This window comes from Parambassis ranga, chromosome 1, assembly GCF_900634625.1.
Source record: "Parambassis ranga chromosome 1, fParRan2.1, whole genome shotgun sequence".
Taxonomy (NCBI): Eukaryota; Metazoa; Chordata; class Actinopteri; family Ambassidae; genus Parambassis; species Parambassis ranga.
Genome location: NC_041022.1, coordinates 18839340 through 18863887, shown reverse-complemented (window position 1 = coordinate 18863887; position 24548 = coordinate 18839340). Strand labels below are relative to the sequence as shown.

At 41.8% G+C, this 24548-nt stretch overlaps 1 protein-coding gene across 1 annotated transcript in view; it reads right to left on the bottom strand.

Annotated features, from left to right (window-relative positions):
• Positions 1–24548, bottom strand: part of LOC114437884 (protein sidekick-1-like) — a 199863-nt gene that overhangs the window by 56401 nt on the left and 118914 nt on the right. Inside the window, exons 6-15 of the mRNA XM_028408824.1 lie at positions 17343–17445; positions 13832–14007; positions 11334–11417; positions 8500–8694; positions 7344–7460; positions 7071–7238; positions 6320–6422; positions 6015–6188; positions 2682–2818; positions 857–1004 (exon numbers count right to left, since the gene is read on the bottom strand). Of these exons, the coding sequence (XP_028264625.1) occupies positions 857–1004; positions 2682–2818; positions 6015–6188; positions 6320–6422; positions 7071–7238; positions 7344–7460; positions 8500–8694; positions 11334–11417; positions 13832–14007; positions 17343–17445 (1405 nt within the window). The remainder of the gene's footprint in view (positions 1–856; positions 1005–2681; positions 2819–6014; positions 6189–6319; positions 6423–7070; positions 7239–7343; positions 7461–8499; positions 8695–11333; positions 11418–13831; positions 14008–17342; positions 17446–24548) is intronic.

Here is a 24548-nt window from a genome sequence, read left to right as displayed (position 1 = left end):
TGGTCACTCTCTTCTGTCAGACAAAAACCATGTCGGGTGTGTATGTGTCCATCGACTTCAAAATGCACCGCCACATCTGTTGCATTGTGTGTAAGGGATTTAGTCTGTGTGTGTGTGTGTGTAGTTGGGGGCAAAATTGTTAAGAGGCCTGCCACACCTCCTCCAACCCTCTCTCACTCTATGTAGTTCCATCAGTGAAAAGGCATCATAATTACCCCCATTAGTGTTTTCTCTTAGGATAAACATGCAAACACACATACGCAGGCACACAGGCACAAGGACACACAAACATAAGGCACAGCAGTCTATTAGCTTTCCAGGCCCTTTTTACACACACAGATCAGTTAATTTGATCATTTTTACTGTTCACAAATACAATGACACTGGCAGGGAAATACACACATAAATGTATACACACAGGCATCTACAGCATGGATGGGATGAATATAAATTGCTCATTGCAAGGAAAATGGATTCTAAACAAAAAAGGGATGCTCTCTTCATCCTCGCCTTGTTACAATCCATCCCTGTTTCATCCCCACCTCAGTTCCACGCCCCCCCACCCCATAGCAACACACACAAACTACACTGTGGGGCTGCAGAACACTACACACTCTGAATGCAGAAAAGTTCTATTTTATTCATTCCCAGTTTGTGTAAGGCAGTGTGACCAAGTCTATTACACAGAGATGGAACAGGGTAAAAAAACTCTATTTCACCCAAATCATAGCATGTTCTACATAAAAAATTGTTTTCATACATTTTGAAAAAAAAAACATCAGTGAAATAGTAGCTTGCCATCACAAAAAAACATTAAGTATATGAGTGGGAGTGTGTGTGCGTCATTTCTGCTCACCTCTGTGTTTCAGCGCTGTACTGCCCCCTGCCCACTTGATTGACAGCGCAGAGTCTGAATTGGTAGGTCCTGGCAGGCGTCAGCCCGCCCACTGATACCTCACTCACCGTGGGATCAACCTCTGATAGGTAGACCTTCCATGGAGAGTCTAGACACGAGATACAAAGATTAGAGGCTGATAATATCTGGCTGAGGCAGGACAAACAGAGACACAGGGACACTCAGGACCTATAAATCAAAAGCAGAGAGGGGAGGAATAGATAACAGAAGCAAGGTAAAGAGGAGGGGGGGGGTAAGCTGGAGAGAATTTTTAAAGGTAAGAAGAAGAAAGTTTGGCGGGAAGAGGATTAATAAAGAAGCACAGATGCTGCTGTAAATTGTTGCCAGCTTGTTGCCAGCTTATCTTTCCGTCTTCCTGCTGAAGATACCACAGACGGATGCACTATTATCCCTATTATCGCACCAGCCACATGTGTAACCGTGTGTAAGTGAGAAGGATTGTGTGCATGTGCCATTTTAGGAGAGCCCCAATGTATTAGAGCCATTGTCTGCCAGGGAAGTGCATCGTATAAAGTAGTGCACACTTTCAAAAATACAATCTGAAAAAAATATATAACATGCACAGAGCGGCTAATCATTGTGCGCAAAACTGCAATCCATTCCTCACTGTCTGGATTCATCCTTCACTGAAATCGACCAAACATTAACACTCTCTACAGTCCTCCTTTCTCTCTTTATCTCTCCCTGTTATTGCCACATTTTCTCTCTTCCCTCCCACGATAATACTTTTTTTTTGTTCCTTATCATTTTTTGGTGTATTTCTGTAGATGCCACAGAGCAGCTGTTAAGCAGCAACAGCAGAGAACTTCAAGTCACAGTGGTGGCATAAATGTTATGAGAATGAGGATTTGTTCATTTGTTCATGGGTTCAGGCTCCTGCAGTCATGTGCCAAGTGCTTGGCAGAGCATGTAAGGCTCAGCACCCCGTCACATAAGCTGGACTCAGTTTTAAAGTCCCGTTTTTAAATCAGGTTGCATCACGCACTCTTTCTTCTCTCTTATCTCCAACGCACAAACAAGATATGAAAAAAATGGCACAACTGACACTACAGGATAGGATTATAAGAGAATACGATGTATTGTTCAGTGAGGACTGAAGGTGAGATTTTCACTCTCAACATTACTAGCACATCTGATGTCTACCTCAAGGGCAAGACTGTTGAGTGGCGCTGATTAATTCTGATATTAACGAGCCCCGATGCCTCTGCAGGTCAGGGAGATAAAGCCAGATCAGAAAATCCTTTCACATAAACAAGTACTGAGGTTCAAACCTTAGAACAAAGCAAGATCTGAGAGAAGATTCCTGCTCCGACTAAAAGAAGGGGTGATTCAGGAGAAAAAATCTGCCCAAAACCCCTGTGCTCTGTGCTTTAGCTTACAGCAGGAGTGAGCAGCTCTACAGCCATCTCCCTCCAATCTGTTTCCCCTGTCATTCTACTCCTCAGTCCCTCTTTTCTCTCTCTCCTTCTCTCATTTGACAGAGAGCCAGCCTGCTGTTCCAACATCTGTGGTGGAGAGAGGGTGACACACACAGAGAGAAAGAGAGAGAGAGAGAGGGGGTAAAAGACGGAGGGGAAAATAAGAGTTTATTTATAGGGGACCTGTATGCACGTTTACACAGCAACACCATTCTCCATATGCCCGTCTCTTGTAAATGAGTGCATGTCAGGGCCTGGTAGACAGCAAGTGAACAGCTGTTTGCCACTCAGGAAACATAAAGTATGCCCGTGGACACACACACAAACACACACATACATATACATACTGTTCTCAGAGAGCTCCAACACGTAGTAGAGAAGAGGGGAGTTCCCATCAAAGGGACGTAGCCAGGACAGGAGCACTGAGCGCGAGTCTGAATCATTGAGACGAGCCGTGAGGGAACGAGGAGAATGTGGCAGCTCACTGAGCACAAAAACAAAGAACATCATGTATTATTAACATTTCACTCACTGTTTGGTCATCTGATAAGTGCTGAGAGGAATGCTTTAACAGTATCAGACAAATACTTTATATGTGAAGCCAATGTGAGCAGCCAGCTAACGTGGCACTCCGGCCATTAATATATGTATATATGTAGACTGAATTACTGAAATGACTGATGGATGTTGGCAAACATGAGGCAGCCGAGCTTGTTTGCCATTACATCTACATCATCATGCTCCAAGCCAGATGTACTGAGGTCGACCTGGATATTCAGCACCTCAGAAATAAAAATAATTTTCAAACATGACTGCAGACATTTGGCTGGAGTATTTCTTGGCTGCAAGGATTTGCTGTAGATTTCAAATAGCCACTGGTCCCAGCCAAGGCGTAGTCAGCTCACAGCTCCACAATACTACAACTTACACTGTGGTGTCTGTACTGATGAAGCAAATGAGATATAACTGTTAATTAGTGAGCTTTAAATGTTCTGGCATTAGGATTATTTTCATTCAGCGGTTTGCTTTATTTCTGTTAAACTACAGCAACTCACTGCTTGTTGTGGCTTCATGTGTATTCCCCAAAATAGTCCAGAGTGTGTCTGAACAACAGATATTTGTTTCCTGTGTTTTGTTTTCTAATAAATATGTGTGGTGGACTAATGTTGGCTCTGACAGCCATGTTAGTTCTTGGGTCTGGTCCAGGATCACTTCCAGTGGGTGGCTTTATATGTATATATTTCAGCACATCTATTAGTAGGTATATTATACAAAAATCTGCCCATCCCCTGTGGATAATTGGGCATCCCTGCCATGTTATAAACAAAGACAGCAACACGGATATATGCATGAAAGCAATAAACGTCCATATATTTGATTGTGCCAATTTTAGTTTAAACACTATTGGGATGGGTTGGAGGAAGAAGAGGAGGAGAGCTGTGTGTCCTTTCGAGTGAAGGCTATAAGTAACAGAAGATAATGTGCAACCAAAATAAATATATATACACTGAATCTGTGATTAAAGACATGGTCCCTTGTGCCTAGCTGCATCTCATATTCATAAGCTTATTAATTATTGCAATGAATAATTATTTCAAGGAATCATGGATGTGTGAACATGCTGTCCAAGGGCTGTCCTCTGACAGACTGCAAGCTCTTTTTTTTTAAATTCCCTCATATAATATACGGTAAGTTAAAAAGGATTGGCCTTGTTTTGGCTTGTGTACAATTTTACATGATAATATTTAAGTGGGTACAAACCCAGAAAGCGACCCACAAAGAGAGCGTGAGAGAAAAAACACGGATGAATGAAGAATAAGACTGTGAGCACAGGGAGAGCAGCACCCCAAGAAGAACCGAGGACAGCGGTGAATGAGGCAGAGAAGGAACAAGGGGAAACCAGAATGACGTTCTCTTTTCTGAGCTGACATGATCATTTTAATTAATGGATGAGCTTAGAGAATGTCAGAGCAACTACCTTCCCACTGCCCCCCACCCCCCCACCACCACCCATCACAACACAAAATGCAAGCACACACACACACACACACACTCAACACATAGAAGGGTCTTGCGGGAGATGAACCAATAACCTGCTGGTAATTAGTCTGTCTCTTCAGCCGCCAGCGTCTGTTAGCCTCTATGACCCGTTGATACTGAGCTAACGAGAATGTCAGTCACACACGTGGAAACTTGCACCCGTGCTCACATACACACACAGTTGTAGAGTGTTCCCTTTGTTCCGGCCATGTTTTTGCACAGCCATAAACACAGATCTGCCTCCTCCCTGTGAGTTTGACATGTGTAACCTCTCGTCTCTGTATAATTCAGAAGGATGTGGAATCATGATCAGTCTGTCTGATACCCTGCAATTATATTAATACATCACAAGTGCCTTTTATAAATATATTATAAAAGTGCCTATTAATATATAAAGGCCCCTACCTGTTCTCTCACAGTGGAAGTAATGAGTCAATGTGGGTGGGGAGACAGCCTGCCCGGTCATATACTCACATCTTACAGATTTAATGGTATAAACACTGTATTTGGCTTGGAGGGTCTGACCCCGGACTGAACACAGCTATTACTACAAAAGTAAATTATGATAGAAGACAACTGCTGAAACAAGCTGACAATAATTCTTTCTATATGCCTGGCCATGTTCCAAATTACCCATCAGCTGCTTCTCCCGAGTTTTGCAGAGTCAGTCTATATTTTGGGATGCTGTACCATAGCCCGTTCTCTCTATCATTCATATCTATAATTTGAATCAGATAAATGGGCAGATTTTTTTTTGTGTGGATGTGTCATTGTGGTGTGGGACCACAAGGAAAAGTACAACGCATGCTGACTTATTCACTATTATAGGAACTGTGGTTGAAACGTTTGTTGCCTAAGGGAGGAAGATGATACTGAACATGCTCCCATTACAACATTAGTTTGATGTTATTAACTGTTAGGGCATTTCTGATGTGGGTAAAGGAAGATTACACGTCAGCACTATGTGAGAAAATGGAAAACATCAGCATGTGTGCAGTGATCCAGGAATAAGGATCGAAAACCCAGCACCTGCCAAATCCACCTGATTTGGCAACCTCAGGCTTCTACCTCTTCCGCAACATGGAGAGGGAGATGATGGCATCATTGCTGCTGTGGAAGATTCACTGGTTGTCCAAGATGATGATGACAAATAAGGAATCTACATGCTTCCACACAGACTGAAACTGTATCAGGTTCTGCTTGCAGGAATTTTGGCATTGTCCCAAAGACATTTTATCTAGATCCAAAAGAGCACTAGCACCAAAATAATAACAATACAAACATGTAGTTAAAGTCTTTGTGTGTAGCAAGTGTTAATTTCCTCTTATCTACATATAAGGTTGTGATTATTCAGTTACAGAACATGAATAGAAATTCACACATAAAAGATATTTTGCTTATCAAATGGTCATAAAGTACAGGGAAATGCATAAATTCCTGTCAAACATGATCTGTCAATCACAATCATTTTACATACGCACACACAAAGGAAGATTAAGCAACAAATGCAATGTGGTTGTTCTTGCCAAGAGTAATATGTTGTATCTGATTTTGTTATCCATCCATCGGCTACCTGGAGAAGACTCATCTCACCAGATTCACAATAAAAGCATGTTTGTGTTAATATTATTTCAACTCACATGACTTCCAGGCGTGCAGGGCGGGAATCATTGCCTGCTGGTGATGTCACAGTGCAGGTGTAATCTCCAATGTCACCTGACCATGTCTGGCCAATAGTGAGAGAGCCCTGGCGCACGGAGACCCGGCCCCCACCAGTTGGAAGAACAGGCACACCACCTCGATCCCACTTGAAGCTGCAGTGAGAGACGGAGGTGTGAGTGTGTGTTTGTGTGTGTGGACATGTAAGACATAAGCAGAAGCCATTTAAAACAAAGAGAATCATGTGTGATATGATTAGGTATCAATATGATAAAGGAGCAGGTACCTGATATTGATCCTAGAGTCATGTGTAGCATTGCAGTTCAGAACAGCAGTGGTTCCTTTGATAACACGCTGGTCTGTTGGAGGTACAGAAATGACTGTACGGCCTGAATTTATCCAGAGAAAATAAGACAAACCATTAGAGAGGAGAGGGAGATTGAAATTTAATTCAACAGTCTCTTGACATTTTACTGCAACACTATGGCACTGTCTTACATATTTCAATCATCATAATCACTAGAATAACCTTTTTTCTTTAACTTTCGATGCAACCAACACAACAATCAAAGCAACACACCAGTAATTCTCTTTGGCATCCACAACATCATTCCATTCAAAATGAATAAGAGGTGAGACCGCTGAAGCCTGAGGTGCGTACATGTGAGTGCTACCCTGAGTCACTGTATGCACGTGACCGTATCTTCAGTTTATCTCAGCACAACAGAAGGCAAAGGTCTGCAAGGCTCCACTCCATCTAATTGATCAGTATTTAAAGCTAGCAACATACAACAAAAAATAGCCCATCAATAAGCTTAACAATTAATCAATTATCCTTTCACCTGGCCAATCAAAAGATTATTTCACTGCTGCATCAACCGGCTGCATCAATAACCAATCACAAAGCTGTTCATTGAGCTAATGCAATTGGACAGGAATGGATAAATTAGTGTTCCATGTCTGCTTAACTCTCTATAACAAATGTGTATCGAGCAGTTTAATGTGTTTTTGTTTGTTTGGGTTATAATGTGTCTTACTCCAGACGGTAAGTGTAGCCGTGGCGTTGATGGTTCCCTCCGAGTTAGAGGCAATGCAGGTGTACTCTCCTGAATCCTGAAAGCTGACTGGTTGAATCTGCAGACCGCCTGACTGCGACAGTGTGAACCTGGGAACCTGCACAGAGCCGCTGGCTAAGACCTGCGATCCTGCAGAGAGAAATAACAAATTAGCCCAGAGGTAAACTAAAGCAATTAAGTCATTAAGCATATTGTAATTACACATTATGTGTGTGTGTGTGTGGGGTCTGGTACCCTTTCTCCATGTAATGGCAGGTCCTGGAGCTCCACTAGTTTGGCAGGTAAACAGAGCAGTATTGCCATCAGTTACTGTTTGGTCAGAGGGTGGGGATGTAAATGTGGGGGCCACACCTGAAACGCAAGAACAGAGGGGGGCAGAGACAGTGAAGCTCGATGGAAAAAGAAAGGATGAAGTGGTGATCTAAACATAAATGCTTCCTCTCAGATCAATGAAGGCTTTATTCACTACATGGTGAACCGTGTGTGTGAATAAATGTGGAAGGTGCTGATGTGCAGACTCTAATTAAAAACTAACACTCACTAAAAACAATGTAACTTTCTCAGCTGCAAACCATGGAGACAATGTAGTGTTCCACGCATATGTGTCACTTTTAGTTAAAAGAAATAAAAGGTATTTAACTTGGTTGACAGGTCACGTGACCAGAACACAGAACACACAAGGCACAGCTTCCATTTCCAGCAACAACCAAGCAACCTAGGAACTAATACTGCAGTGCAGTTCCTCAAAAAGCCTCTGCTCATGCATTGACATTAATTAAAGGTTTAAATTACACAAGTTATGATCACAGGTCTGATGCAGGTCACTAGCTGCCATAGCTCCTCTCAAACTTCACTATTTTTGGATCAACTAGAAGTTAAGTGCTCTGCCAAGATGGTGACAGCTGAAATTTAAAACCGTGTTTTAGGAAAGCTGAAGGGTTTGTCCATCCCATCTGTGGCCACAAATCAACCCCGCTTTCTAAAGAAATCTGCACATGGTGTATGAGAATTTTAATTGTGCAAAATGGATTAAGAGGAGCACTAAGAATGATGAGCTGAAGTGATGTAGTCAGCTGTTAATGGTTTAAGGTAGTTTTTTAGATAACATCCCGTTTTCAAGGTATTTATTAGATCGAAAGTATCTGTGTAAAAAATAACCACATTTAATGAGGTCACATAAGCCCTGAGCAAAAAAAAAACTGGCATAAAACTTATTAAAGACAAATGGGAATTGTTTAGTTTAGTTTAGTTTAGACTTAGAAGAAAGTCAAATACTATAATAATACAATAGAGACACAGAGATCATGAGCCAAAACAGAGAGGACTTAGGAGATGTACTGTGTGTACATTCAGGCTGGTGTTACAGTGTGTATGTGTCAGACCGACTCACTGGAGACGAGGAGCTGTGCATGTGCTTGAGTCTCTCCGGCAGCACTGCGAGCGAGGCACTGGAATATTCCTCCGTCTCCTGGCTGCACTCTGCGCACCGTCAGCCCGGTTGCTGCGTTGACCTTGTAGCGAGAGTTGGCCAGTTTGGAAAGAGGCACAGCATCCTTATACCACTCCACCCTGGGCTGGGGCACTCCTACATACATGTATGCACACACAAAAAAGAGCAAAGTACACAGGAGGAGAAATTGTTTTCAGTTTTCCTTAACAACAAGCCAGCTGACCTACACTGCTGGGCAAACTGCTCCAACACCCACTAAAAACAGCCACACACACGCTTTCAAGCAATCCTTCTTCTCTGTTATCCATTCTCACTCTATAAATATGCATGCGGGCATAATGACTGCTAATAATATATTGATTGGAGGGGTGTGGGTGGTAGGGTAAGGGTGGCAGAAGGGGCTAGAAAACATTCTGAATAAAAGATGTGGGCAAGAGCAGCATGTTGAATATCTACAGTATCAGCTCCCACATGTCTGACGGACATGCCAGATATGACAGGCAGGGGGCTTATGCAATTTCTCAGTCTCAACCCTTCACACCTGTGAGTGTGTGCATGTGTGTGTATGTGTGTATAAGTGAGTGAGAAAGGGATGAATTCCACACTTTTCCTCAATCTGTTGGTGTCAAGCTTTCACAGACATGTGTGAAGTATTTTTCACCCACTCCTGGTCTCACTCACTCTTGTCACTCTGTCTTTTCTCCTTCCTCCTCCTTCTCATTTCTCCCCTTAGCCTCCATCCCTCTCTCCATACCCTCAGGCCTGTGCTATTTAATTACACTGCCACTGTATCAGATTACTGAGGAGGAACATAAACTCACTGTGTGTGTGTGTGTGAAAGAGAGAGAGAGAGGGACAGAAAGGGGAGGGGGTGTTGTGTTGTGTTGTGTTGTGTTGTGTTGTGATGCAGCTTTCAGCCCTGCTCATTTAAGTGTTTTCATGTAATCCATTTAAAGACAAGAGTTGTGAACAAGTGCAATTTTCAGACTTGGCCTCAGCATATCAATGTGCTCCAACTGCCAAAAGTGTGTTTTGTTTTAAACAAAACCGAAATAATTGATGCCAAACAACACCTAACCCTAACTTAACTTGAACAGCGGACACAGGAGGCCAATACATCTATATGGTGAAAAACACAGAGTGTCTTAGGGTCTTAGCATGCTTCATACTGGTATCAGAGAAGGGCATTGGCTGATTTTGTAACCCCTCTGAAATAAAAAAATAACACCATTTTCCTGAAACAATATGGCAAGAAGGTGCAAAAATCCAGCATTAGTAACCATTATATTGAGCCTCCTCGTGTCGAACTGCACCATTCACTCCATCTTCAGTTATAATCTCCTCATCGCTCTGCATTGAGCTGCAGCCTCTGACCCCTTTCAGACATGAACTCCTTTCCATAATGTGACAGCATCTGAAAATGTCAGCATCATGTCTCAATGAGCTGCTAGATCACTGTTCCATAAAAGTCCAGACAGTGATCTAACAGTGCTGGGGACCAATATGCAGGAGGTGCAGGTATCAGCAGATTTCTGACAACCAGCACAAGATTTTGGCAATGTGGACTGAGATACAGGAGGGTTGCAGCAACCTCCATTTGATCACATCTGGATAATACAGGATCACCCACATATTGATGCTGTCTTGGTCACATTAGTGGTTGTATCTAAATGACCGAATGCTCTTACTTCTAGAACCAAGGAGAACAGCACAGCAGAATGGTTTCCATGTCTGAGAGAGGCTTTTATCTGACCAATGAAAACTTTAGCATATTTTTATATATCTTTTATATTCACAGGTATAAAACATCTGATAAATATAGCTGGATCACATGTCATATATGTTGGTTGGTTTTGAGCATGCTGAGCTCTTATAGTAGGGGAGAGTGGGCTGAGTTGTTTCAGTTTTAACTCAAAGGGACTTTAAAGTGAGGCCATGAAAGTTATGCCTCCAATTTAAGTATGTACATATATTTCAGGATGTGGTACATCCCTGGGAACAATAACTTTAGACCTGAAATGAACTGTTTCAGAAATATAGCTTAATAGAAAAAAAATGGTCTCGTGGCACAACTTGCCCCCGGGGCAGGATAAGCTGTGCCTTTGGGGAGAATACGTTGGGGTGTATTGTGCCAGTGATTATTGGAGTAAAACAGGACATTTGAATCTCTGTAATGCTATAACTCAAAACTGAACTAAATTAAACTAAACTGATAAGGCATGCTCATCTCCTCACTTCTCCATATTATCCCCAGTGGCTATGTCTAGGCCTACAGCCAGGGAATATGAACTTCTCCTTCAGCATTTACTTTAAATGTAAAGATGGTCTTACAGTTGTTTAAGTTGAGTTGTGCCACTGGCCACTATCACAACTTACCCAAGCCCCACAATTTTGAAAAACTACCATTGTCCAGCAGTTTAGAGCTAACATCATGCTAACTGTATGGACTAAAGCACAAAAGCATGTGTGAAATGTTCTCAAACTCGTCTATAACTGTTCAAACACAACAATCAAAAAACCTTGATCATAGAAATTTTTACTTTGAAAGGCAAAAAAACATATTTTTTTTGCACTAGAATGGCTTATCGCTCATGCCATGTGTCTCTCCTCTTTGGAGGATGAGTATAATGGATGGCTCCTCAAAAATATGTGATCATTTTCTTCTATGGTTTTCTAGAAACAATTGGTGGAACTACCTCCCGCCTGGCACAAATCACCCCACTCTCCTCTATGCCTGTCCATGCCCCCCCCCCCCCCCCCCCGCACAGACGTACCTGTAGCCTGGCAGGGGATCTCTACATTCCTGTCCAGATCAGCAGAGATCTTCCTTTTAGGCTGAACGGTCAGAGCAGGGGGTTCTGCAGAGACAAAAAGTACAGACACCGAATGGGAAGCATTTTAATGAACAGAATATCAACAACTCAAATCAAACAATAAATACTGACATCTATAATTAGAAAAACTTCGGGCAAAGAAAAGAAAAAAAGGAGTTTGCTGTCTGAGTAAATTTATTCTATAATAGAGAAGAAACCTAGAGTGGAGAACTGCAGAGTAAAAAAGGGTTTTTCCTCTTGGCTTTGAGTATCCTGAGCGTCATTACAAGGCTGGTTTTCTGTCTATATGCCCTGTGAAATGACTTCCACAAGGAAAAACACATTCACTGAGTATCCCAAGGGAAACAATCCCTATTTTTTAAACTACTCCATTTTACTGCCAATAATGGTTCCACCTAAACATATTGCTCTAAATGCTGACAGCAGCTATGAGGAAAAAAATGTCCTGTTTTGAAAGTGAATATATGCCTCATGATGCTTTCCTGTAACGCTACATGTTATATAAAAAAAAAAATAAAGAAATAAATTACTTGCTGCTGGATGTACTCCATTTCTTTCAAAATCATTTGTTAATATTTACTGAGAGGTATTGACACAGCAAGCCTAGAAAGATGGAGTCGGGATGTTCAATTCATTTTTGACCATCTGTGGAAATGTGGCTCCACACAGTGTAGTGACACCTGTTCACTGAAAAACGACTTGCAGAAAATGAAATGTGCGTATTTTGGTCGCTGCAACGATATGATTCTAAACTGACGGAGAGAAAGAATTTTAATGGAGGTCTTATTTTCCTAACACACAAACAATTTTATGGTGTCACTTTATTCAACGTGAAAGTTCTTTACTACTTCCTGGTAGGTTTGAGCCCAGATGTGTGCTGTCTGCTCTTAAGGAGAACGATGGCTGCATGTGTTGAGGAGGTAACAGAAAAAAACAAGAGATGAATAACAGCCATGTGGTGTAACACTGATAACACAGATGCTTTAATCCCCTACAGTCAGGTGAGTGCAAGAACCAAGAACAACAACAAAACAGATTTTTCGAGTGTTCGGGTGGCTCGGTTTTAGGGCTTTGAGCCTTTGTGGAGTCTCTGCTGTGTGACTGGAGAACAAAGATGGAGAACCACAACTGATATATTGTTGTTTGCACTGTGAGTTGCCCGTACAGTATACAAGCTGGGGTTGCAGTGTCATACATATTCCGATTAGTAGATCGGGGCAGAAAAGAAATGAAATTGAATAATGAATACCTTTGAGGCTGTCTCCTTCTTTCACACAGGCACATACACTATTCTGTTTAGGAATCTCTTTTATTGCATCAAGGTCTGTTGAGCCCGTTGCAGAAAAAAAAGAGGATCAGTACCAATGTATTCATCAGTCTCTACACTGATACATATGAATGCATGCATGCAGACGCCGTTCCTGTCAGGCAGGCCTTAACAGTCCTGCTGGCCTAATGAAGGAAGATAACGCAAAGACTGAGATTGCGTGGGGAAGACAAGAGAGAAGGAGGCAGAGGGAACAAAGATTGGGGGGCATAGAAAGAGAATAAGGGGGTATAAATATTCAGGCAGGTCTTTTCTGACTAGTAAGTATTCTGTAAGCGTGGGTAGTTCGCTCTCTCTGCTTAGGTGCTCCCTCGCTCTGACAATCACAGCAGATCAAAAAGACGCTGACGAACTGGGGGGAGAAAAGTTTCGCTTCATCAATCACATGCTCCCTGCTTGGGTGTATGTTGTTTTCCATTTACGCACACACATCGAGGACAGGAGTGGATTGTGACGAGAGCACTCTTGTTTGAGTGCTTTCAGTGTTCTCTTATTGATTGCAGACTCCAGGGAACAAAACTAATTTAGCTGCTGGGCAAACAGGCATATGTGTCTGCAGGGCCATTTTGTGACTGCGTGTAAGCGTGAAGTGCACGCACTTGTATGAGCGATGAATTTGTGTGTACATGGATGCAAACAGCTGTTTGTGACTGCAATGGCCATTTTATTGGTGAGTGTGGACAAGAGATTCAGCTCGAGTAGCCCTGTGGTTGACAGTCACTGCCTGGGGTGTTCACAGTCATGCTTCCAGGAGTGAAAGTAAGAATAAATGGAGGAATAAACAGAATGAACGAGCGCCCCGGAGCAAAAACTGCACAAAAAAGACAAGAGCGAGCCTGGAATATAAATTAATCACATGTTGAGGGCATTAGAGGGTCTACCCAGGACAATCATGGATAATTATGTTAGGCAGTGTGTGTGGGCTTGTATTACTTAGGTTGTGAGGACATAAATCAGTTCACACAGTCACACAGTGGGGGAAATGCCCATGAGCATTCAATTTTACAACAAAGAACGACATTAAGTTGAGGTCTTTAAGAAATAAATGTAAGCCAGTGCAATGTGTCCTCTGGAAACATGATTGTGTGCTTGTAAGTACTTTTTTCCTTACCCATTACAATGAGGTGTGCCCTTGCCTCCACAGGTTTGGTAGTGCTGTTGCCAAGCGACGCTTCACAAACATATAACCCAGAGTCAGCAGAGGTGGCGGCAGGAATGATGAGCCGACGCCCACCGGTCAGCCGACGCCCATCACGTTTCCATGACACCACAAGGCCATCCAGCGGTCTGAGAGGAGAAAGAACATCAAGGATGAAGAGAACTGAAGGAAAAAAAGGAAAAGGGTGACAGAAGGCAATTACAATATATTAAATCCATCAGTTTATTTGTCAATGAGGCAGGAAATGAATGATGACAGTCTGTATATCAGAGCAGTCAGCTCTGCTCAGCATGAAGGAGCTTTAGTCTGTTACTCTAAATGTTGGGAAAGGAAATGGGTTCCTGTGTAAAATGAAATCTTGTCTTGGATAAACATCATCAAAACTACATTCACCATGATGTTCTGCATTTGTGTCTATCCATGAAAGCTCAATGTTTCGGATCTTTCTTAGACAACAATTTAACTTACTGGAACAACAGATAATTATGTGATCAGCAGCTGGAACTACCTCCAGATGCAGCTTTTGAAGGGCAGCAAAAAGTCAAATTGCAGAATGTGAACAATGCTCACCCTGTATTAAAAGAAAGACGGGGCCACCGTTGCTTTTATATGTACAATAGGATTAGCTCAGAGAGCTTAGTGGAACCAGTGCAGGGTACAAACAACAACATTTAACAGATGGAACGACATTATTCATAAAAAAGGCTGATTGTAAAAACCGCTGTCATTCTGAAAAATTGATATCTCCTGAATACATTAGCTTTGAGATCATTAACAATACATTGCTTTGATTTATTATTGCATTTAATTTTTTTGTTTTTTTTTTTACTTTGATAGCAGTTATTCTCCTTCATATTTGTCCCCACACATTATGACACTAACAAAGAACTTTAACAAGAATAAAGAAAGACATATTTGTTGTGTTATTCTTTCATTTCTTGAATTTAAAATGAGTGTTTTCATTTCATAATAAAGACTGCATATGGTGCATAACAAGTCATGCGTTACAGTTCCCCTTCCTTATGTTCCTGTTTTATTGCATAACAAGCTGGAATTATACTGGATTTTTTGGTGAATGTTGACGTTTTGTACTATTTGGGTGCATAACTCCCAAAGGTGGTGAAACCCTGAAGTCGTACCACAGCTTCTAGACATTTAAACATTTGAAGATCTATCCTAGTGTCAGATGTGAAACTGAAACAGATTTCCCTGCCTTGTACTTGGTGCCATCTTTCCTTCACTTCAGTTGAAAGCACCCCTCCCACTGTGATGCTGCCACACCCCGATGCTCCACTATGGTAATGGTGTTCTTGAGGGTGACGCGTAGAGCTGGGTTTGCACCACAAAATGGAATTTCCCATGATGGCTTAAAAGTTTCTATTTCAGTCTCCTCTAACCACAGGACCTTGTTCCATGTGTGTGTTCCACATGTTGGGTGAACTACAAACATGTTTTCTTGTTATTTTGTCTCTAAGCTGTTTTTTTTTCTGGCTACTCTCAAACTGATCCTATGGACAGATCTGTGCAGCTCCTTCAGTGTTATCTTTAAATCTTTGATTCATGCCTTTTTCCTGTGAGTGTTGGTGGACGGCCGTCCGTCAGTGCTGCAGCGGTGCCATATTCATTCTATTGTATTATAATTGATTTAATGGTGCTCTGAGGGATGTTCAGGGTTTGGGATATTTATTTTTTATGAGTCAACCCTGATATATACCTGTTCACAACTATACAACTATACAGAACTGAAGACAGACATACTCAGGGGAGTGGCAAAACGTCTTCAAAAAAAAACATCCTTGAGTCCAGTTGCCTTGATTTAAAGTCTTGGATATGTTTTTCCTTCTTTCACACACAGGTGAAAGCATGCTGCTTTCTCTCTGAGATGATACACCTCGAGGTAAAAACATTTGGCTGAAACAGTAATTAAACTTGGTTCACATGTCAAAATTGTATTATTTGCTCACTCTCCAGGCAACGTCCACAACAAAGACTGAATCGCTGGTTTTGAAGCCTTTAATATTAGGCCTACTGGTACATTTGTTTTCAGTGATAATTTCTGCACTCTACCAGGACCGTACTGGTTATACCTCCTAGATGATTAATGGCAGGCAGGAGACTAATTCAGCTACAGATGCAGAGCAGGTTTAAAAGACCACAGTACTCGGTGTTATTAATATTATTTTGTTAAGAATGATTTGACACATTTTTTTTTGTTTGTGAGGTATTTCAATTCTTTAATATTTCTAATAAAATATTGAATAAATAAAAAATATTAAATAAAATAAAAAATAAAAAAAAAATAAAAAATAATAATAATTGCTACTTGCTGCTTCCTAGCTTGAGTGCTACTCAGTGGTCAAGTGCTCGTTTAAGTGCTGCAGAGAAAAACTGCACAGGACTTTCTCAGAACAGAGAAGCCCCAAATAGCCCAGACTAAATAAGATAATCCAACAAAAACCTTGTACAAACACACCTCTGTGAAACTCAATACAGCATGTTGAGCAAATGCAGCCAGAATATGTCCTGTTGAGCCCTGACAACGGTGAACTTATCATCCTGGTTGCTTTTATGTTGTCAAAATAACAATGGTGTCTCTGCTTTGCTTTTTAAATCAATGACTCTGAGTGCATATGACAAAAGGTTAACCTACTGATAACGCTCTCCTTGCCTGTTTATAGAAGCAACTGCAGCCAAACCAAAAGGTTTGCACCATCCTTTGACATCAAAATAAATCTGGGTGTGGTAGAAGGTACAAATAGCTGTTCTGTACCCTTGCCACTACTATGAGTAATACATAGAAATAGAAAGAAAATGGTGTGAAGTGTTCATTTGGTCTTGAGGGAGGCCCCTATCTGATAGTAGGAGAATAGACACATTACAGGTTCTGAACAAACACTGCATTGGTAAACATGAAATACACATGCCTGCCTCATTTGCCATTTGTCGTATAGAACAGAAGAAACTGATCCAAAGAAAAGTGTGAAAATAAAAAAGCCTGCATCCCTTTTGCTGTATACACACACTACAAAGATGTGTGCATGGGTGCAGCACTTGGCATTAGTCAGTGTGAATTTGTGGGTGTATAGCTTTTCTGCTGATGTCAGATGGGACTTTGATGTAACTTGTGTTCAAGGGAACGTGGTTCTGGTGTGTGTGCATGTGTGCAGAAATATAACAAACTGTAATTCATCACCTTTTCTTAAATGGCTGGTTTAAGGATCAGGTAAGAGTTAGCATTGGGTGTAGTTGCGGTAAGTCTCCTTCTAATGTCCTCTGAAGTAATGGAAACTGTGTGGTGCATGCGTGTGTGTGATTGTGTGCCTAATACTGGGGAAGGGAAGACTTGCTGAGCCACAAGTTTATGTGGTGTCCTCTAATTGCCCTGGAAGAAAACAGTGCAGTCCAGCAAGAAAAGAATTATTCAGTGTGTGTGTCTGTCAGAATGTACATAAAAGAAATTTACCTGGCATTAGCAATGCACTCCAGTGTAGCCTCGCTCCCTGCCACCACCGTTGAATCTTTAGGTCCGATCACAATTGCCGGCGCTACTTGCTCTGACTCGGGATCTGCGACAGAGAGAAAATATGAGAGGCAGTTTAGCTCATAAATCATACTTGCACACAGCAGCATAATCTCAAGCATAGATCACAACAGCCTCCCACACACGCATTGCTATACTCTTTTACACATGCACAATCATATTGTCCTGTGCTCAGTATTCTCATCGCAAGCAGTAGTACAGTATGCATCATCACTGCCTCTCAGGTTTTTGTTTTATCTAACACTGGGCCCTTAAAACAGCATCTAACCTGATTTACATTCAAATATTTAATTATTTAGTCAAATTATTGTGCTCAGATATTATTGGATTTTCCTTCTATTTTCTTTTTTTTCTGATTTTTGGTTTCATCAGACAGAAGAAGAAGTGACCTCACAATGTTGAATTGTTCCACAAATCCAAGCGGACTCTGATGCAAATTATGAACAACCATATACCCATGAAGTTGTAAGTGGAGATGTATTTATATTTAAGACAGGTAACAGGCTGTTAACAAGTAAAAACCAATAGGTAAACTCCGCTGAACACCACAGAATTTTGGGTATCGTTGTTTCAACTTCTTTGTGTCACGGAATGTTAGTTATGACAGCTGCATCTGCCTAACATGTTTAGGCTAATGGAGTGGTAGCTCCTTTACATAGCTGCTCATTATAATAATATCAGACAGCCTGTCAACATATAGCTGTGTTTCTGTGCTAACTTAGCACACAGCATGTGCAGCAGCTTCTTCTTTGCATTGCATGGTAACTGACCTAATTGTCTTTTAACAGTGTCAATATGGTGAGGACTTAGAACAGGAGAAACAAAACACACACAGCCAGTCATACACAGAAGCTGCTGCATTTACCGGGTTATACACTGAGAATCACCCTTTCTTGCTTGAATATCACACTTTGGTAGAGTCAGAGTATGTGATTGAGAGGCGACTGAAACTCTGCACTAAACTGCTGTTGTCTCTGATCTCAGACATATTTTTAATCTCACACACACATAAACACCATAAGTCTTTCTTATAAACAGTATCACTCTTTCTGTCTGAAACACCCCTCCATACAGGGCGTAATGATGCATTGGAGATAGTATGGCGGTGTGTGAGTTACAATGATAGTGTTCAGAAAAAGGAGTACAGTGGAGTGAGTGTGTGAAGGATGATTTATGGCCTAAAAGGTGTGTGGGAGAGTATCCTGGTGTATGTGTGAGATTAGGATTGTGTACGTGTATGAGAGTGTGATTTATGGCCTGAATGGCCTCACATAAGAAAAGGACACATCAGGATTGTTATCAGTTTGAAAAGTATAACAAATAGTTTATGAACAACAGAAAAGGCCAAAAGAAAAATGGCTTCCTGTGTGCACGCATGAACATAACTGGCTTTCTGCGTGCATACACTGTATAACCGATGAATATGTAGATTTCCAATAAGGGAGGAGTAGGGAGGACAAATTAACTGGCTAGTTCTGATGGAGGGGTTGGGGTGGAGGTGGTGGTGGGGGGGTGTCGAAGAGAAAAGAGGGGGAGGCGAGTAGCAGCTTTGATCTCCCCTTTGAAGGGAAGGAGGAAAAGGTGGTAATTGACTCGCTGCTCTTTATTCCTCCTTCACATTCTCTCTCTCTTCTTTTAATCGGAGAGAAAGTCATATCCCACTGTCACACGGACGTGTAATAAGACACGTGGGTATAGGAAGACAGTCAGCATGCGATAACACACACACGCGCGCAGAGCGACACACTCAGCCGTCTTGACACCTACAGCACTCGCACTGATGCTCCAACTCAGGGTGGAGGTTGAGTCATTAATGGGGAAGATAAGTGCAGTGACAGAAAAAAAGATGGAAAGTAATAGTGGAGGACTTTATCACTCTGTTTCTTCATGACACACACATTACACATGTTCATTGTACAGGCGGCAGCCTCTTGGACTGTACAGTGTGCTACAATGTAAAAGTTGGAGAATATGGTCAGGAGGCGTGGGTTGAAGACTTGCGGAGAGGGAGACAATGGACAGGCAGAAGTAGAGAGCACCACAAAGGTGTCCATTAGCTGTCCAGTGTGGGAAGCAGAGGTCAGACAGAGACTAGTAGCCATCAGTGCAGCCTTAATGGCAGCAGCGGCCATGGATAATAAGAGGAGGGGGATGTGAACCCAACCTATTAACTAGGGCCATGTGTCTGAGGGGAGCAGGCCGACAAATCAGGACAGCAGGAACACTGGTATGACAAGGGAGAACACTAAAGAAGAAGAAAGGAGGGTGAGAGTATATATATGCAGATGGGAAAAAAGCGAGAGGGGACTGTGCAGATGGTCTTCTTCTTCCTGGAGTGACAGACATGATGGTAGAAATAGAGGGGAAAGCAAAGTGCCATACGGTTGTGTGATCTGCGCTCTTCGTTTCTCTCTGTCAGCGTGTCTAACATCCCATTTCTCTGGGGAAATCTCTATCATTTCATCTTGTCTGGATCTCTCGTCCCTCTACTGCCTGTCTTCCCTCACTTACTCACCATCATCCTCTTATCTTCTGCTTTTAGTTGTTTAAACTGGGATTATTAAATTAATCTTCTTCAACTTAAACAAGGAGAAATATTCAAACTGGCAGTCAGTGTTATTCTTGTGTGTGCGTGTATGCAAGCTGTGGCAGCTAAAAGGCTTCCCGCAAAGATTCTACAAAGAGAGTCCAGAAGTTTAATCTAACTCTATTGGATTCCTCATTTAGCAAATGAGAAACACCATGTGGTGGAGGAGAGAAGGAGCACAGAAAAATTTGGATGAGCTGTATTATAATGAAGCAATATCAGACAACTTGGACTGAAAAGCTTCTTTAATGAAGGAGGGATAAAATAAAGTGCAGTTAAAAAACATGTGTATGTGTGTGTAATTCAGCACCTAAAAGGCAGTGACGCATTTCAATGCTACAATGCTCTTGTCAGCGCAATCATTGCTGATTGACAGTAAAGTGCTGCTGAGGTGACACAGCTGCGTTAGGGTGTGTATGCATGAGTGTGTGTGTGGTGTGTCATTCACATGGAAGCAGAAAAATCCCAAATTAAATCAAGGATTGCAATGATAAAAAAAAGGGCTGGTAAAAGGATTGGTGCAGCTTTAGGACAGAAAAGAGACAGAGATTGATAAATAGAGAGGCAGAGATATACAGAGGGAAAGATGAAAGGCTATTCCATCCACAGATTAGAATGTAATCCCTCTTTGAATGGATTCTCCCAGATTACAGCTTGTTCTCCTATTAAATCTGTCAGTCATTCCAAACTCCCTGTAGTGTCAGCGAGTCAGCCGGAATGTGTGTGTGATCTTTCTATGACTGGAGATCTGTGTGTTTTAAGCCTTTCAGACAAATCTCTGCGGAGACCTTGAGAGCAGAGGGATTGGCTAAAGGCTGAGCGCACACACGCACACACACACGCGCACACACACACACACACACACACACTCTCTCTCTCTTTCTCTTTGCATGCACACACAGGAGGAGGCTGGTGTTAGCTGACTGTGTATTAATAGAGTTGTCAGATATGTGTCTGCAGGGTTCACAGCCAACTAACACATATCACACAGAGACCACACACACACAACAGAGAGACACAAAAGTTTGAAACAGATGAAAGGGAAGTGGACATAAGAGGTTTAAAACAAATGAAGAGTTTTAACAAAACATCTTAAATGTTTCTCATGTGCTGACTACACAGAAGTGAGTGGAGAGGAGAAGGTGATCATTGGCGGATCTCTCCTGAGAATACTGCAGGTGTGTGTGAGAGCAGGGCGAGTGTTTGTGCGTGTCACTGCGCTCATTAATGCTGCATGCTGACAGCTAAGTGTCATCGTCTGACTACACTTGCCTTAGAATGCCAATATAAAACCACAAGCCAAAGCATGCCACACACACACACACACCCCACACCACAAGAGTTGGAGATCCAAGCCCCAAGGGGAGGCACACACAGTAATACAATGGGAAGCAGGGAGAGGACACAGAATGATGCTCGATTTTAAATATTCATTTCTTCCTTCAGCTGCCAAACTCTCTATCTATCTTTGTCATCGCTACATACAAGCAATGGAAGAAAGAGATGGAAAGGAGGAGGAAGAGGAGGACACAGGAAACATGTAGCAGTGGTGATGAGGCAGAGCAGGAGTGAGGCTCTCTCGGGAGTACTCAATGATGATTTGATTAATTTTGAGAATGATATTAGCTGTGGTTTTTAGCTGCTTGACGAAACCCAAAATGACATAATGAGGTAACATTTCATCATTGCTATACTGAAATAAGGGTGTGTGCGATTGCTTCATGCCTGCAAACTTTTTTGGTACAGAAATGGAAAATGAAATATTTTTGCCTCAATTAACCCAATTGATTCGTAGCAGATATTTGCACATCTGCATACGGTCATGACATGTCAGCAATGCACAGATATCACTACGCCACAGAGGAACTACAGTCGGGTGGACGGCAATGCGTGATGTCAGCAGAAAATGAAAAAACACACAGGTGATCCACGAGGAAGGACTGGTTCCTCAGTGTGTAACAACACACGCTCGATGCTGTCATTAAATGCGTTAGCACGTTTGATGTAGCTGACAGAATGTTCCCAAAATAAAGTAAAGTCTGTGAGTTACTTCAGGCAGTCAACTTGCCACCTCACATGACTCTCACTGCAACATACATCCTGTGCAGTCTTTTCATTACAGTGTACTTAAGCCCCCAGTGCTCTGCTTGCTGTCTGAACACCTGAAAGCTGAGCTGTCACCTGCTGCCACTGCTAGCGCTGCTGCTTTTCAAATGGCATTTCAAAAGCCCCACCTTCGCCCCAGCATCCGCCTGTGGTGTCTACTGTAAGTCACAGCTTTCCCCAGGTATAGATAGGAAAGTAATGTCGTCACTGCATTCTTCCTCCACTTCCTGCACTGCTGAACTCTGCATGTCCTTGTGTTATGAAGTCATGACAACAAATATCAACATTCTATTAAAGGCCTATACCATGCCTCACTGCTGGGCTGCCCTGGTGAAAGTCGCATTTGTATAATATTGATAATGCTAGATCTATCCCTGTCACTGGTATAGGTTGATTTTTCTTCTTTATTATTCATTTATCAACAATTTCCCTCTGCAGGATGAAAATAAAGTACATCTATCTATCTATCTATCTATCTATCTATCTATCTATCTATCTATCTATCTATCTATCTATCTATCTATCTATCATCCATCCATCCATATTACAGTATGTGTTCACTGTGCCTACCAGTTTTCAGGTTTGCTACGAATTACAATGCTGGTCCACCCCAAAAACAACCCTGAAAGAGTTAAAGTTCTGGTTCTAGTGCAGGCCACTTTTAAATGGCCTACTAGTTTTTGCAGTCAAAACACACATATGTATATGTGCAGGTCTCTTTGACACTCTTAAAATACAACTTGGATTTTTTTATTTATTATTTTGTTTTATTTATTTACCTTATAATTGAACTCGACTGCATTTAGCCTGTTTGAAGAAATCTCATTGAAAAATCAAAATCAGTTTGAATCAATGCGATTGTTTGATGTTGTGTTTCATTATTATGTTAACAAGATCAGTCATTTATATACAGGTATGTGAATCAAACATAATTGTTATAGATATGTATACTATCATATTATTCAACTAATCAATAGACAATAAGTAGGCTGATTCGAGGTTAGAGGTGAGCAGCTGTAGGCTTTTTAGCCACAAGCCTTCATTGGTGGAGCAACAAACTCATCACCACTGCTGATGTGACCTTCAGCAATAAATGAAGCTCAGCTTAGCTCTGACCTTTTGGTGGAGGTAAAGGGTCAGGGTGAGGTTTGTCTTTGTTTAGATGGACAGACAGAACAGAGGAGTCAGAGAGAGCAAGGAGGATAATGCTAATGCAAATGGGTTCTTTACCTGTTGACCCACGGTTTTTCTTGCCAACTGTCCATCAGCCAGAGAGAATGAGATGAAAAGGAGTTGAAGAAAAGGGGAAACAGGGAGTAGAAGAAAGGGGAAAATGGGAGAGATATAATTTAGATTGAAGCATTTCCTCCGGGCGCTGCAAAAAGACACATTTACCAAATCCATATACAAAAGAGCAAAAATAATACAGGCTTTCACAAATCAGCAGCATGAAGGCTTTTCAGAGTTTCAGAGACAAACTGAATATGGAGGCTCCTTTTCCGAAGACGTTAAAAACAAATACAGACAGAAAGCAAGAGACAGAGAAATGGATGACAGGGCGGAAGAGAGAGAGAGAGTGCTGTGTTATCATGGAGTCCAGAGGAAGACGAGCTGTTTGCAGCCCATCCATCAACTGCCAGCTACCAAATTTTGTCTCTCTCGTTCTCTCTTTTCTTCTCCCCTTCTATTTTTCCACCTCTGCCTTTCTCCCTGTATTTGTCATAAGTCTGGAGGTAGCAACACTGTAGGCTGCGTGAAAATGATGGCATTGACATTCTACTGGCAGAAAATCTACATTCACTCTTCATCTATCAATTCACCACCCCTTCATGCTTCTATTCAGCCACTCACTCAACTCTTGAATACCTAGGACTGTGTGTGCGTGTGCATGTGTTTCGATCCACAAGAAAACGTGTTGTAAAAAATGTGCATCAGTTCCTGAATTTATTCTCTGACGTATCACATCAGGCCAAAGATTGGTCAGTGTCTGTCTCTATCACACACACACACACACAGCTAATGAGTAACAAAAACACACAGAGCAAAACAGCTTAAAAGTTTTCTCTCCTCACAATTTGTCTGTATAATAAAAATGCACTTAATTAATTAAACCTGTTGTGATTCTAATGATGTAACGCTTCTTGGATCTGACGGTGATGTGACGCCAAACAGAGGTTCAATGTCCACATGAGGCCACAGACAAGTCAAGTGCTCTGGCTTTGTTGAAGGTAACTGCAGGTCAAATGTGAAGTGGTAGATTTCCTCATTTTTTCCACGGACTGTTGCCTGCTCCCTCGAATATGACAGGTCAACACCAGCACAGATATCTGCTTCTTCATGTGCAGTGATAACTAAAGTGTCCCTTAAAACTGAATGATGATCTACCTGGAAATACCTCACCATATTAATGCCTGGTCAGGTTCCCTGGCCTCCAC